Genomic DNA, 12448 nt, shown 5'->3' on the forward strand with positions numbered 1-12448 from the left:
AGGTCGGCCTTGGCATCGACGTACATGCGCTCCAGCCTGCGCCCCGTCGTCATCACCGTCAGCCGCAGTCACTCACGCCCGACGGGCCTTAAGAGTGGTGGTGGCTGAGCTGAAGTGGTACCTCTCGTTTTCTTCGGCCTGGTGGGTGGTGACGGCCGAGAAGGCGGAGAGGAGCTGGTGCTGGAGCTCCTCCTTGTTGTCCTCGGCCTGCTGCTTGACGGGGTCGCGCAGCGCGTCGCCCTTCTCCCGCTCGAGCTGCTCCTGCATGCGCCTGCGGCGCTCCTTCTCCTCCTCGATCCAGGCCTCTCGCCTCCTGGCCTCCGCCGCCGCGTTCTCCTACGTTTCATGAAGAAGAAGAAGAAAAGAAAGAAAGAAAAACGCTTCAGTTGAGAAACAGCTCAAGAAGATCTTGAAGGTGGTGTAGAAGAAAAAGAAGACGCGGCGTTTGAATGGTGGTAGTTGTTACCTGGAGGGTGGCCTCAAGGCAGGCGAGCAGCTTCCTCCTCCTCTCATTGGTGGTGTAGTCACTCTGGGCGCTGTTCATGTCTGTGTATGTGTTGATGCTGATAGTGTTGCTTGCTTGGCTGGCTGCTTGGGGTTGAAGTTGTGGCGTTGATTGCCCTCTTTTTATAGCTGATGACCAGTGGCGTCCCTTTCCGCCACCTCCCCCGCACTTCTGCCTCGCACGTCCCAGAAAACTCCACCATTTCCACCCAAGTTTGATTTTTCATTGGCCGATTCGAAAAGATGAGAAACAGAATAACCACCAATAAAGAAATCAAATAAAACACTCATATTTTGATAATATTTTGTGTTTGGTATTTATTTATTTATAAGATAATATATTATAATAACACAACCTTACTTGGGTAGCACGAGCCCAGGGAAGGGAGCGGACGTGGAAGACGATGATGACGACGATGAGGAAGACGACGACGAGAAGGAGGCGACCTTGTGGTGGGTGCGGCTGATGTGGAGGTCGGGTCGCGGGCGGCTGAGGCGGAGCATGATGTCGTCCGGCACGGTGATGCCCCACATGGCCAGCTTCTGCAGCGACGGGCAGTTCGTCAGCAGCAGCCGGATCCCGTCCACCGTGAGGCGCTTGCAAAACGAAACGTCCAACTGATGGCGGCGACAATAAAGCAAAAGAGAAGTGAGTGTGTCAGCTTGCATCGACAATTCAAGGTGGTGATGAAGGTGAAGGTGAAGGGCCGGCCGTACCTGCTTGAGATTACGACAGCTGGTCACAAGTTGCTTGAGCCCTTCATCGCTCACTTGCGTCCCGTTGATGTTGAGACTCTCGATTCGACTACACCCGAGGGCGATCGAGCCGAGCGACGCGTTGGTAATCGCGGCCGACCTGCAATTGGGCGAAGGTTAAACGAACGCAGACAGGAGTCGTGTGCGTGTGCGGTGGTGCGTGTGCGTATGCGTGTCATTGAGATTAGTACCGTGCGAGACTGAGGCTCTTCAGCTGATGACTGTAGAGCGCGAGCTGCTGGGCAGATGCGTCGGTGTAGCGGCCGCCACACGATCCATCAAACGCCTCCAGTCCTTTACATCGCTGCGCAATCACTGCATCGGCACACGTGAGCAACCAACATACCAAAAAGTGGTGCCGCGATCGAAAGTAGGAGGAGGAGGGTGGTCCAGTACCGGTGATCGTGTAGTCGGTGAGCATGTCGCACTCCTTGACGTTGAGCGTGACCAGTCGCGCGCAATACCCGGCCACGTAGCGGATGGCGTTGTCGGTGATCTTGCATCCGCTCATCGACAGGTATCGCAGGGTGGAGTTGAAGCTCACCAGCTGCTGTATGGCCTGCAGCACATGTGTGCACACACATGCACAAGAAAATTACATTCAAGTTGCGTGAGTGCGCGAGGTTGACTATACGGGGCGAGTGAGTGCCGTACCTTGTCTGTGAGTTCTGTACAGTAGTCAAGTGTGATTTCTTCAAGGTGGATGTACGACATCTTGGGGTTGGTCGGCAACGCTCGGCACAGCATCTCCGTGCCCTTGTCTGCACACGAGCGTGCCGTCGTTAACGAGGAAAGCGTACTGACGAGCGCGCAAACTTGGCGGAGGGTAGCATGACTGCCGGCCAGTGTCTGCGAAAGCTGATGAGCGTACCAGTGATATACTGGCAGTAGCCCAGATGAAGCGCCTTGATGTTTGTGCATTGTTCAGAGAGGGAGGCCAACGAGTTATCCGTCACTTCAAAGCACTCGTTGAGCTCCAACCGCGTCAGGTTGGTGTGGTAGGTCGTTGCCACCAGCGCCACGCCCGAGTCTGTGACCTACCGTAGTCATGACAGATGGATGCACGGATTGAGGAAAGGACCTTGTTGAGAGGGTGAGGAAGTCAGGGCGATAGCGCAGTACCTTGGGACAGCCGCTCAGAGTGAGCTGCCGAATGTGAGGGCACGACTCGGTGATTCGCTGCAGCACGTCGTACGTGACGCTCACGCAGCCGGCCACGTTGAGGCTCACGAGCTGCCGCAATTTCGTGGCCATCAATTCGAAGTGATTTTCGTTCAGGGTGCGGCATTGCGAGAGATCGAGGCTCGTAAGGTGATCTGATGGCTCGATGAAGAACTGGAACTCGGCCGGCGTAAAGTTCTTCCTTCGCAAGCACACAGACTGCAAAATTTTGTGCTTTAGCTCGGCAGGCATCGATGCAAATGGCCCTTGGCCGATTGCGTGAAAATTGGCCCCCACAAAGATGAGACATATCTCCTTCAGCGATTTCACCTTCATCTCTCCTCTCCTCTCTCAACACTCTGACGCGAAGCTAGATGGCCTCCTCCCTAACTCTTCCACCGCACTACTCGCTGATGTTCATCTGGCGCGCAGATTTTTCTCCGCCCTTTGCTTTTCGCCTTTTCCCCTTTTTTTCTCTGGTTGTCGCAAAAAACAGCTTTCTTGTTTGTTCATGTTGCGTGGCACACTCGTGTTGTCAGCCGGAGAGGAAGGGGATGATGAGTTGGAAGAGTTCGGAGACGAGGGGATCGTTCTGCATCGCAAACACCACGTCCTCCTGCGGCACGCGCAGCGACACCCGCGCCAGCAGGTCGTTGCTTGCGGGATCTGTTGGTTGTTGTGCGGTTGTTGCGCGTATCACGATCAGATCGTGCGCACGGGGTGGGAGCGAGAGTTCAACATTGCAAGTTGCACGCCCGTACCGGCATCGAGGAGACCCCATGACGCGAGTCGATAGCAGATGGACGAGATCGCCGAGCAGTTGGGCAGCTCACGACCGAGAGCGTTGCAAATGTACCTGTGCCGATGCAACACCTGGAAATGGAGTGTTGAGTGGGTGGTGACGTGCGTGTGCGGTGGCGCGTGTGCGTTGCGAGCTGCTAACCTTGCCGAAGGTGGTTTGCGGAGCTGCGGTGGCCCTCAGCTCCTGCACGAGGGCGCACAGAAACAGCTTCTCGTGTAGGGTGGCAGCCTGGATGAGGCGGATCTGCGGCGCCGAGTGGATCTCCTCGATGGCACCCCTCACGTGCTCCGCACTGACGCGACCTGTGACCCGTTCGTTGGCGGACCGAGTGGCCACACTGAGGTAAGCGCACGAAGAGAAAGAGGGCTAGCTACGTGTCATCTGAGAGAGTGCCGTACCGGAGGGATTGCTCCCTCTTTCCGAGGCAAGCTCGGCAATGTCGGCAGCTCGTCTGCACAGGAATAGGAAACCGTACGTCAGCTGCTGTGGTGGATACATAGGAAGTCGCTGGAGGGCACAGCGTACCGGCAAATCTGCAACGCTCTTCGCGCATCTCCGCTCACGGCAGCAATCTTTGAGGCGCACCTGGACCGCGAAGAGACCACCATCATCGACATCACCTCGGAGTTAGAGTCATTGATGATCGGCCAAGAACCAAGACTTAAGTCTTAGCCTTTACCAGGTGATGGCGTCTGAGTCAAACGCGTCAATCGAGGCCAAGCGGGCCTTGACAATTTGCTCGAGTTGATCCTGTGAACGTTTACAGGCAAGGCGCATGAGCGAGTGAGTGCCACACGTAAGACAAGTGCGCATGAGCGTAACTTGGGGAGTAGACGCAGACGCACCCTCGTGTAGGAGGTGAACATGATTTGCTGGAAGCCCATTCGACTCGCCACGCGGGGCAGCATCCTCTGCGCCAAGTCCATCGTGTTGGCGATGGCGACGATGATCAGCTTGGAGGACTTGCGCGTGGCCCAATCGAACAGATTGTAGATGACGTCCTGCTTGCGGGTCACCAGAAGATCCAGCTCGTCCACGAGAAGCACACTGCGATGATGATGACGATTACGATGTGTTGATCGTGTGGTTGAAGTCAGTCCGCCAGTGTTGATACCAAGCGGTACCAACGAGGGTTGGCGTCGCACCATTTCTTCTTGGGCCTGGAGGTGCCCTTTTTGGCCGAGCCGGTGAAGTAGTCGGTGAGCCGTAGGCGCGCGGCCTTGGCAGAGACGCGCTGGCCCATGAGGTGCCACCACAGAATGACGTAGGCACGCTGCGGGTCGGCGATCGTCATTCCGTTCAACTCGATGAACTGAAAGTCAGAAAGCGTCTGCACGTGTGTGCGTGTGTGTGTGTGTGTGTGTGTGCGTTGGTGAGCAAAGCGCGACATCGGCACCACCACGCCTTGAGCACGGGTTCGAACCTTATTCGCCACCTCTTCCTGCAGTTCGCGCACGATGCCGAGCACCGTGGCAGTCTTACCCGTGCCAGGCACGCCAGAGATATCTGCGGCAGTCGGCCGTGGCTGTCAGCGACAGCAGCAGCGGGTTGAAAGGGTCTTGAAGTCGGGTGGACTGTACATACATATGCTGCAGGTGGTGTTGTTGGCGAGGGCATCACGGAGCAGGGCGTGAAGGTTCTTACGCTCCGCTTCGCGGCATGGCAGCGTCTTGGGCAGCACCGACAGCTGCAGCTGACCTCGCGCCTGAGAAAAGACGGTAGATGAGGAGGTGGAGGTGGTCGAGGCTGCGAAGGCGAAAGAGTCGCCCGCGCCCCCTCGCCTACGGACGCCCGGGCCACTCGCTTCTGACTCTGATTCTGAAAAGCCCTGTGAGGATTCGTCAAAATCGGTGAATTCCTCTTCTTCTTCTAGTTCCTCATCAAGATCCTCCTCCTCTATATCAAGTTCTGAATCGCCCTCACCCTCTGCGAACCACGGCGTGGCGGTGGTGGTCTCCGTTAGGAAGCTGTCGTCATCCATCTGCGCCAAAAACAACAAAAACTTGTTTTCGCGCCAAAAAACTACCCCTGCTTTAGCGGTGCATAGCGGAAAAAGCTGCATGAGTCCGCGGGGACTTGAACCCCGAGTCTTCTGATCCGGAGTCAGACGCCTTTCCATTAGGCCACGAACCCATTCCTATCCTACCTAATTCCAGCAATCGCACATGACAAGATTGCTCACAAGGCCCACCTGTGCACCTCTGCCACCAACTTCTTCCATCTCCTCATAGGCAGCTGCCTCCCAGCGGGGTCTATGCCATATTTTTCACCAATATCTTGGCACTCATTACCTTGTGCTCATTTGAAATGATCTCAAAAATGACTGTGACAGTTCTTATACAGGGGCAGGTGGGTGGGTGGGCTGGTGCAGCCCACACCAAAGATCATCACATGTTTGTACCCACCATGCCCAGCAACCCACACATCTGCTCACAAATGACCAAAATTGTTTTGCAAACTTATTTGTGTGCTCTAGAGCAAATCGGAAAAAGTCAAATTCAAGATCATAAAAAAAGAAAAGAAAAAAAGATAACAAATTCACTGCCGACGATGCTGAGGGCGTCCGGTTGGCGTGGGGTGCGATCCTCGGTGACAGCATCAAGGGGAGGGACATTGGCGTGGAGATCTGGCAGCGGCGCAACTGCAGCAATCTCCATCGCCTCACGAGGATGCAGCGCGCCGCTTCGAAGCACCACCCTCCGCTACAACCCTGCACTCACCCCCTCTTGGTCCCGCCCCTTTGCTTCCATTTTTATTTCTCTCTTATTTGTCTATTTATGATTTATTTATTTGATTTTTTTCTCTTTTACTCGATCGATGCAGGGGCGGGTGTGGCCTCGGCGGCCCAGCACGGCGGATGGTGGCAACGGAAGCCGGCGGCGCTTCGAAAGCAGCTGCCGAGGGGGTGGCGGCAAAGCCCGCAGCGCCGCCGGCCGGCACTACGCCGGCGAAGGCGGCCGGCCCGACCAAGCTCAAGGGCCTGCCCGACAGCGGCAGCGGGTGGGCCATCATGAAGAGCCTCTCGGGCTATCTGTGGCCCAAGGACAACCCGGCCATCAAGCGCCGCGTACTCGCCGCCGTGGCGCTGCTCGTCGGCTCCAAGGCACGCACCCACTCTTTGCGACACGACACGACACGACACGACCAACGACACGACACTGCTTGTTCCGTGTCCTGACCACCGTGCTGTGTTGTGTCGTGTGCGATCGACGTTGTTTTGCAGATTCTCAACGTGCAAGTGCCGTTCCTCTTCAAGGAGGCCGTCGACCTGCTGAACGCCACCACCGAAAATGTAGCGCTCGTCCCGATCGCCATTTTGCTTGCTTGTGCGCGCCTCCTCTCTCTCGGTCTTCCTACGTCGCACACGCACACGCACACGCACACGCACACGCACACGCACACGCACACTTACGATGGCTGTGCAGACGGAGCAGCGCGTGTGGGCGCGGCGGGTTTCACCGAGCTGAGGAACGTGGTGTTCTCCAAGGTGGCGCAGTCGTCCATCCGCCAGGTGGCCTGCAACACCTTCCTCCACCTGCTCTCGCTCGACCTCCGCTTCCACCTCTCGCGCCAGACGGGCGGCTTGGCCCGCGCCATCGACCGCGGCACCCGAGGCATCAACTTCGTGCTCACCTCCATGGTCTTCAACATCCTGCCCACCATACTCGAGATCGGTTTGGTCTGCTCCATTCTGGTATGCCGTGTGCGCCGTGTGCTGTGCCGTGTGCCGTGTGCCATGCGTGTCGTGCGTGTCGTGCGGTTTACCAATTGCGGCCACTCCAGACCTACCAGTACGGAGCCCAGTTTGCGGCGTTGACGGCCGGAACGATCGGCGTCTACACAGCGTACACCTTCGGTGTGACCCAGTGGAGGTACTACTAACCCACTATCGCCCGGTCCGTCAAGCCTCCCCCCCCTCACCGTCTTTCGTTCTTCGCCTTCTTTCTTTTTTTTCTCTTGGGCAGAACCAAGTTCCGCAAGGAGATGAACGCCATGGAATCCGAGGCGTCGTCCAAGGCCATCGACTCGCTCATCAATTACGAGACCGTCAAAGTACGAAGACTTGTCACCGAGCGCGCTGTAAACGTGTGTGCGTGGGCGCGACTCACGTGTGAATTCACTTCATTCCCCCTTCTTGGCAGTACTTCAACAACGAGAAGATGGAAGCCGAGCGCTACGACAAGTACTTTGCAAAGTACAGCGCGGCCTCGCTCAAGACCAATGTACGCTCGCTTGGCATCGGCGGCGCGGTGGGGAGTGTGTGCCGTGTGACTCCTCGCTGAGCGGACTAGGCTCTCCCTTGGCTCACCTCCACGACGGTCTCTTTTCTTTTTTCTTTTCTTTTCTTTGGACTCCTACAGAGCAGCCTCGGGATGCTGAACTTCGGCCAAAACTTCATCTTCAGCGCTGCCATCACCACCGCCATGATCCTCACCGCCCAGGGCATTAGCGCCGGTGCGTGCGCCTTTCCTTACGTTGAAGTTGAAGCGAGTCAGGCCTGCTGCGCCTTTTCCTCACACCTTTCTCTTCTGTACTCGCACACTTTACATATGGAAACCGAAGGCTCATATACCATCGGCGACTTGGTGATGGTCAACGGTCTCCTGTTCCAGCTCTCGCTGCCACTCAATTTCCTGGTTTGGCCCGCCTTCCTACGCGACACGCGCGCACCATCGCGTCATCGCACTCACTGCCTACGCGCTCATTACTTTCTTTAAATACCGCCAGGGAACGGTGTACCGGGAGCTCAGGCAGTCGTTCACCGACATGGAGACCATGTTTGGTCTTCTGTCGCTGAACACCGACGTCAAGGTACAGCGTCACCTGTCCAACGCGCAAACACTGATATGTTACACATGTTAACACACACACACGACGCAATGTGTTGATTATATCTCGCGTCTCTTCAAGAACGAGCCGGGCGCTACGGACCTGCGAGTGAGCAAGGGCGAGATCAGCTTTGAGGGCGTCGGCTTCGGCTACACGCCCGAGCGCACCATCCTGAACGGGGCCACCTTCAACGTCCCGCCCGGCTCCAAGGTCGCCTTCGTCGGCACCACCGGCTCCGGGTACCCCTCGCCGCCTTGCCCACTCTCGCAGCTCTCAACCACCAACCTGTGCGTTCTGCGTGCGCCTGTCGTGCCGTGTGCGGTTGTGTCGTGTGTCGTGTGTCGTGTGTCGTGTGTCGTGTGTCGTGTGTCATGTGTCGTGTGCATGAGTAGCAAGTCGACCATCTTCCGTTTGCTGTTCCGATTCTACGATCCCGAGCAGGGGCGAGTGCTGATCGACGGGCAGGACATTCGTCACGTCACCCTCGAGAGCCTCCGCAAGGCCATCGCCGTCATCCCCCAGGTGGGCCTCTCTCTCTCTCCCCCCGAAGCAATCACCTGGCCATTTTATGTAAAACAAAACTGACCAATGGCGCGTTGTTTGCAGGACACGGTGCTGTTCAACGACACCATCTTCTACAACATCGCGTACGGCCGACCCACCGCCACGCGCGAAGAAGTGCTCGAAGCCGCGCGTCTCGCCCGCATCGACGACGCCATCCGCCAAATGCCCGTACTTCTGCCCTCCCTTTTTTTATTCATTATTGTAAATTTTTATTGTTTATTAGCCACTATTATTATTACAATATTATTATTCAATTACTTGCTTTATTTATGTATTAATTGTTGTGTTTTGGGGCAGATGGGGTATGAGACGGTGGTGGGCGAGCGCGGCCTGAAGCTGTCGGGCGGCGAGAAGCAGCGGATCGCCATCGCGCGCGCCCTGCTCAAGGACGCGCCCATCCTCCTGTGCGACGAAGCCACCTCGTCCATCGACACAGCCACCGAACGCGAAGTCCAGGTGCGCGTACCCTCTCCACCCGCCATTCCACGCATTCCTCACCAACTGAAGAGCCTGTCATGTGCGTGTGCGTGTGCGTGTGCGTGTGCGTTTGTGTGCGGTGTCGGTGTCATAGCAATCGCTGGCCCAGCTGACGCGTGGCAAGACGACGCTGATCATCGCACACCGGCTGTCGACGGTGGTGGACGCGGACGTGGTGATGGTGATGAAGGGCGGCAATGTCGTGGAGAGCGGCAGCCACCACCAGCTCATCGCGCGCAACGGCCTCTACGCCGCCATGTGGCGGCACCAGCTCGAGGCGGCCCACCACGGCAACCCGACCACCGCCACCGCCCCCAACCAACCCTCCACCCCCGCATAACGCGCATTCTTGGTTTTTATTTATTTTGATTTTAACAATAAATAATCAAAATAAGCCAAAATAAACAAATAAACAAATAAATAAAAACAGAGTTGGCAGGCTCTTCAGTTGGTGCTGGGGCCGGGCAGCGGGTGGTCGATGGTGGAGGGCTCGCTGCAGCCGAGGAAGTGGCCCATGCGGGACCACTTGCGCCACTGGCCCACCTCCTGGTCGTCCTGGTACTGGCCCTCCTCGCACTTCAAGCCGTTGGGGTAGTAGGTCTCGCAATGGCCGTCCCTATTGAACACAGGCACCACACCATCGTCATCATCGTCATCATCAGCTCATCCGTCAGAGAGTCGATTCATCGCAGGTTCAGCTGACGCTCACGTCGAGGGCTACGTACTTGAGCCCGTTCTTGTAGTTCACAATCCTGTGCGGCTTCCCGCTTGGGTAGTACCACACGCACTTGCCGTGCCTGTGCCCCTGCAGAAAACAAAAAAAAACAGACAACGATCAACGCAGCCTTTTGTGAGTCCAGAAAAAGGCGGTGTGTGCCGCACGGGAGGTGAGTACGTTGAGGAAGTGCTGCTGGGTCCACAACCCGCCCGCTTCGTGCCACCAGCGCGCCTCTCCGTTCAGCACCCCGTGCTCGTAGCACTCCTCACGACATTTCTGCTCACCACACACACACACGACACACAACACACACACGAACCACGCTTGCGTGAGCCCTCATCGTCATCGCCATCGTCATCTTCTTCGGGAATAAAGGAGTTCGTCAAGGAACGGAGCGCACGTACGTGGCCGTTGGCATACCACTCCTCCATCTTGCCGTGCAGTTGGCCCTCGTCGTCGAACTCCTTGTTGGACTTGACGTTCCCGTTGGGGTGGTACTTCTTCACAGCTGTGAAGAATGGAAATGAAGCCAAAGTCAACCACTATGACTAGGATCAGCTGTGCGTTGTGTTGCCTGCGGTGGGTGTACTCACCATCGAGCATCTGGCGCTGGGCTTTCGGCTCCATGAACTTTTGGAGGTGCACATGCAACGGTTTAGGGACCCAGCAGTCCTGGTACCTACATTTCACGACCACGTTGAGGTGTCAGAGAATGAATGTGTCACCATCATCATGGATCGATGATAGAAGGCCGAGGGTGCGAACAGTTCAAAGTTGACGGCCACCACCTTGGCGGCGAGGTCGACCAGCGACGGGCTGGCCCCTGTCAGCCTCCTACGGTTCTCAGCCCTGATGACAACAGAGGAAAGTTGAAATTTATTAAGTAATATATTAACAAAATAAAAATAAAATCAGAATAATAGCCCTTATTATCAAGGGCAAGCCAAGGGACACGTACTGGGGCGAGGGTGCGGGAGGTGGAGGGAAGAAGGCAGCGGACAGCACCACTTGTGAGCGAATCAGGTGACTGAGGTCCATCTCGAAAGAGATTGACGTCAGGAGGAAGAGGTGCTGCTGGCCCTGGTGCAGGAGGAGAAAGAAGGAAGGTGGAGGCGCTCCGCTACGACTTCAAGAGAGCTTCAGAAACGAAAACGAAGAAGAGTCTCAGATTGCGAAATGGAAGCGAAAACTGCGGCCCATTCCAAACATGCTTTGGAGATTTCGTTGGGGTGAAAAACTTTTATTTTCAAATAATTCATAATTTAGTTTTATTTCAAACAGAGATGGAGGCGTCAGCAGAAGGTGGCCCGCCTTCTGCAGCACCTGAAGAAGCTGCAGCCCCAGCTGGCGCGGTGGCAGACAAGGTAGAGGTGGCCGTCTCAGCTGCGCCAACAGCAGTCGCTGCAGAAGTAGAGAAAAAAGAAGTACAAAATGAGAGCAAGGCAGAGGATGAGATGGAGGAGCTGCGCGATCCGATTACGGGCCGCTGGACGCTCATGGTGGCCAACGTCAACAAGTTGTGGGGCACCACCGAAGTCGAGTTTCACCTCCAGCGCACCATTCCCTTCTGGCACGAAATCAACTGCGAGATCCTTCTAATGCAGGTACACACCCATCATCGTTCCTCCCCCCAACCTCTTGTTTACCCCCAGCCATCGAATTCATCCATGCAAGTGCTCCCGCTACTCGATTGGATCTATTTTCCTCCCTTTTTTCGATTTTTGTTCATTTCTGCAACATTTGAACTTCTCGATGTGCAACTGCACACCGTAGTACGGCAACATCTCTTCTTCAGAGATTAACCAACGCCCTCTCCCGACTTCATGACACGCACACACGCTGCCACCGCACACGCACACGACATGCGGCACGAATGCGAACGCTCTTTCTGCCTGCCTGGTTGGTTGTGCTGGCTGGGTCCTGTTGCACTCCCACCTCAACCGCCATCATCATCATCTTCATCATCATCAGCACAAGAATTTGGGCGGGCTGAAGAACCGCGGGGTCGCCCACCTGGAGTTAAGCTCTAGCGCGGAGGCCGTTCGTCTCCACCGCTGTACTCCCTTCTTCCCTCTTCCTCGCGCCCGAAGCGTTCGCCTGCGCCGGCAGCGGTGACGATCAGCCGCACCCGTGCGCGCGAGCGCTCTTTGAGTCCGGTCGGCCCCGTGGGGACTCTTGTGGAAGCTGACTTGCCGTGTGTCGTGTGTGTCGTGTCGTGTTGGTCGAACGTGCGGTTGTCTGTCAGACATGGTGGACACCGGCTATGCGATCGGGGACGCGCCGCTCAGAATCGACTGGCGGAGACCCGAACGCTACGACGACACCGTAACCCCCTCCTCCCATCGACTTCGCATGTGGGCGCGTGTGCGGTCGTTGCGTGTGTCGTGTCGTGTCATGTCATGTGTCGCGTGTCGTCGCCGCTCGAATTCTAAGACCCGCGTGGGGTACCATCTCAGATTCGAGCGGTGTACGCGGCCAACGCGCCGGTCACGATAACGAAGAGCGACGTGAGCGCCCTGTTCGGCCGGTTCGGCCAGATCGAGTCCATCTTCCTCTCCGCCGAACTACCGAAGAAGGCACCGCCCCCCGCGCCCCACCGGTCGGTGGTCTGGTCGGCGGCGTGCTGACGTGGCACA

The 12448-nt window shown here is 56.7% G+C and overlaps 6 protein-coding genes across 6 annotated transcripts; 2 read left to right on the top strand and 4 right to left on the bottom strand.

Annotated features, from left to right (window-relative positions):
* Window positions 1-72: 72 nt before the first annotated feature.
* Window positions 73-544, bottom strand: ACA1_296070 (uncharacterized protein; the record flags this gene model as incomplete). Its single annotated transcript, XM_004368217.1, has 2 exons — window positions 73-336; window positions 467-544. The coding sequence occupies 2 exons, from the start codon at window positions 542-544 to the stop codon at window positions 73-75; spliced, it is 342 nt and encodes a 113-aa protein (XP_004368274.1).
* A 317-nt stretch (window positions 545-861) lies between these two features.
* On the bottom strand, window positions 862-2757 carry ACA1_296080 (leucine rich repeat domain containing protein; the record flags this gene model as incomplete). The annotated part of the gene is made up of 7 exons (XM_004368218.1): window positions 862-1122; window positions 1222-1360; window positions 1452-1575; window positions 1657-1819; window positions 1915-2021; window positions 2132-2297; window positions 2383-2757. The coding sequence occupies 7 exons, from the start codon at window positions 2755-2757 to the stop codon at window positions 862-864; spliced, it is 1335 nt and encodes a 444-aa protein (XP_004368275.1).
* Window positions 2758-2956: 199 nt separating this feature from the next.
* Window positions 2957-5204, bottom strand: ACA1_296090 (ATPase, AAA domain containing protein; the record flags this gene model as incomplete). The annotated part of the gene is made up of 10 exons (XM_004368219.1): window positions 2957-3087; window positions 3183-3277; window positions 3423-3525; window positions 3622-3674; window positions 3749-3808; window positions 3903-3973; window positions 4069-4270; window positions 4369-4535; window positions 4647-4729; window positions 4808-5204. 10 exons carry the CDS (start codon window positions 5202-5204, stop codon window positions 2957-2959), a joined length of 1362 nt encoding a protein of 453 aa, XP_004368276.1.
* Window positions 5205-6080: 876 nt separating this feature from the next.
* Window positions 6081-9434, top strand: ACA1_296100 (ATPbinding cassette, sub-family B (MDR/TAP), member 7, putative; the record flags this gene model as incomplete). The annotated part of the gene is made up of 14 exons (XM_004368220.1): window positions 6081-6290; window positions 6447-6549; window positions 6649-6917; window positions 7007-7095; window positions 7189-7276; window positions 7366-7418; window positions 7590-7678; window positions 7787-7860; window positions 7952-8035; window positions 8135-8292; window positions 8446-8575; window positions 8660-8785; window positions 8915-9073; window positions 9189-9434. The coding sequence occupies 14 exons, from the start codon at window positions 6081-6083 to the stop codon at window positions 9432-9434; spliced, it is 1878 nt and encodes a 625-aa protein (XP_004368277.1).
* A 104-nt stretch (window positions 9435-9538) lies between these two features.
* Window positions 9539-10850, bottom strand: ACA1_296110 (MORN repeat variantcontaining protein; the record flags this gene model as incomplete). The annotated part of the gene is made up of 7 exons (XM_004368221.1): window positions 9539-9710; window positions 9820-9899; window positions 9990-10088; window positions 10217-10320; window positions 10406-10491; window positions 10578-10661; window positions 10771-10850. The coding sequence occupies 7 exons, from the start codon at window positions 10848-10850 to the stop codon at window positions 9539-9541; spliced, it is 705 nt and encodes a 234-aa protein (XP_004368278.1).
* Window positions 10851-11266: 416 nt separating this feature from the next.
* Window positions 11267-12439, top strand: ACA1_296120 (uncharacterized protein; the record flags this gene model as incomplete). Its single annotated transcript, XM_004368222.1, has 5 exons — window positions 11267-11416; window positions 11784-11852; window positions 11903-11942; window positions 12058-12137; window positions 12269-12439. 5 exons carry the CDS (start codon window positions 11267-11269, stop codon window positions 12437-12439), a joined length of 510 nt encoding a protein of 169 aa, XP_004368279.1.
* Between the last annotated feature and the right edge of the window lie 9 nt (window positions 12440-12448).

The sequence above is a fragment of the Acanthamoeba castellanii genome, assembly GCF_000313135.1.
Source record: "Acanthamoeba castellanii str. Neff unplaced genomic scaffold scf7180000084777, whole genome shotgun sequence".
Classification (NCBI taxonomy): domain Eukaryota; phylum Discosea; order Longamoebia; family Acanthamoebidae; genus Acanthamoeba; species Acanthamoeba castellanii.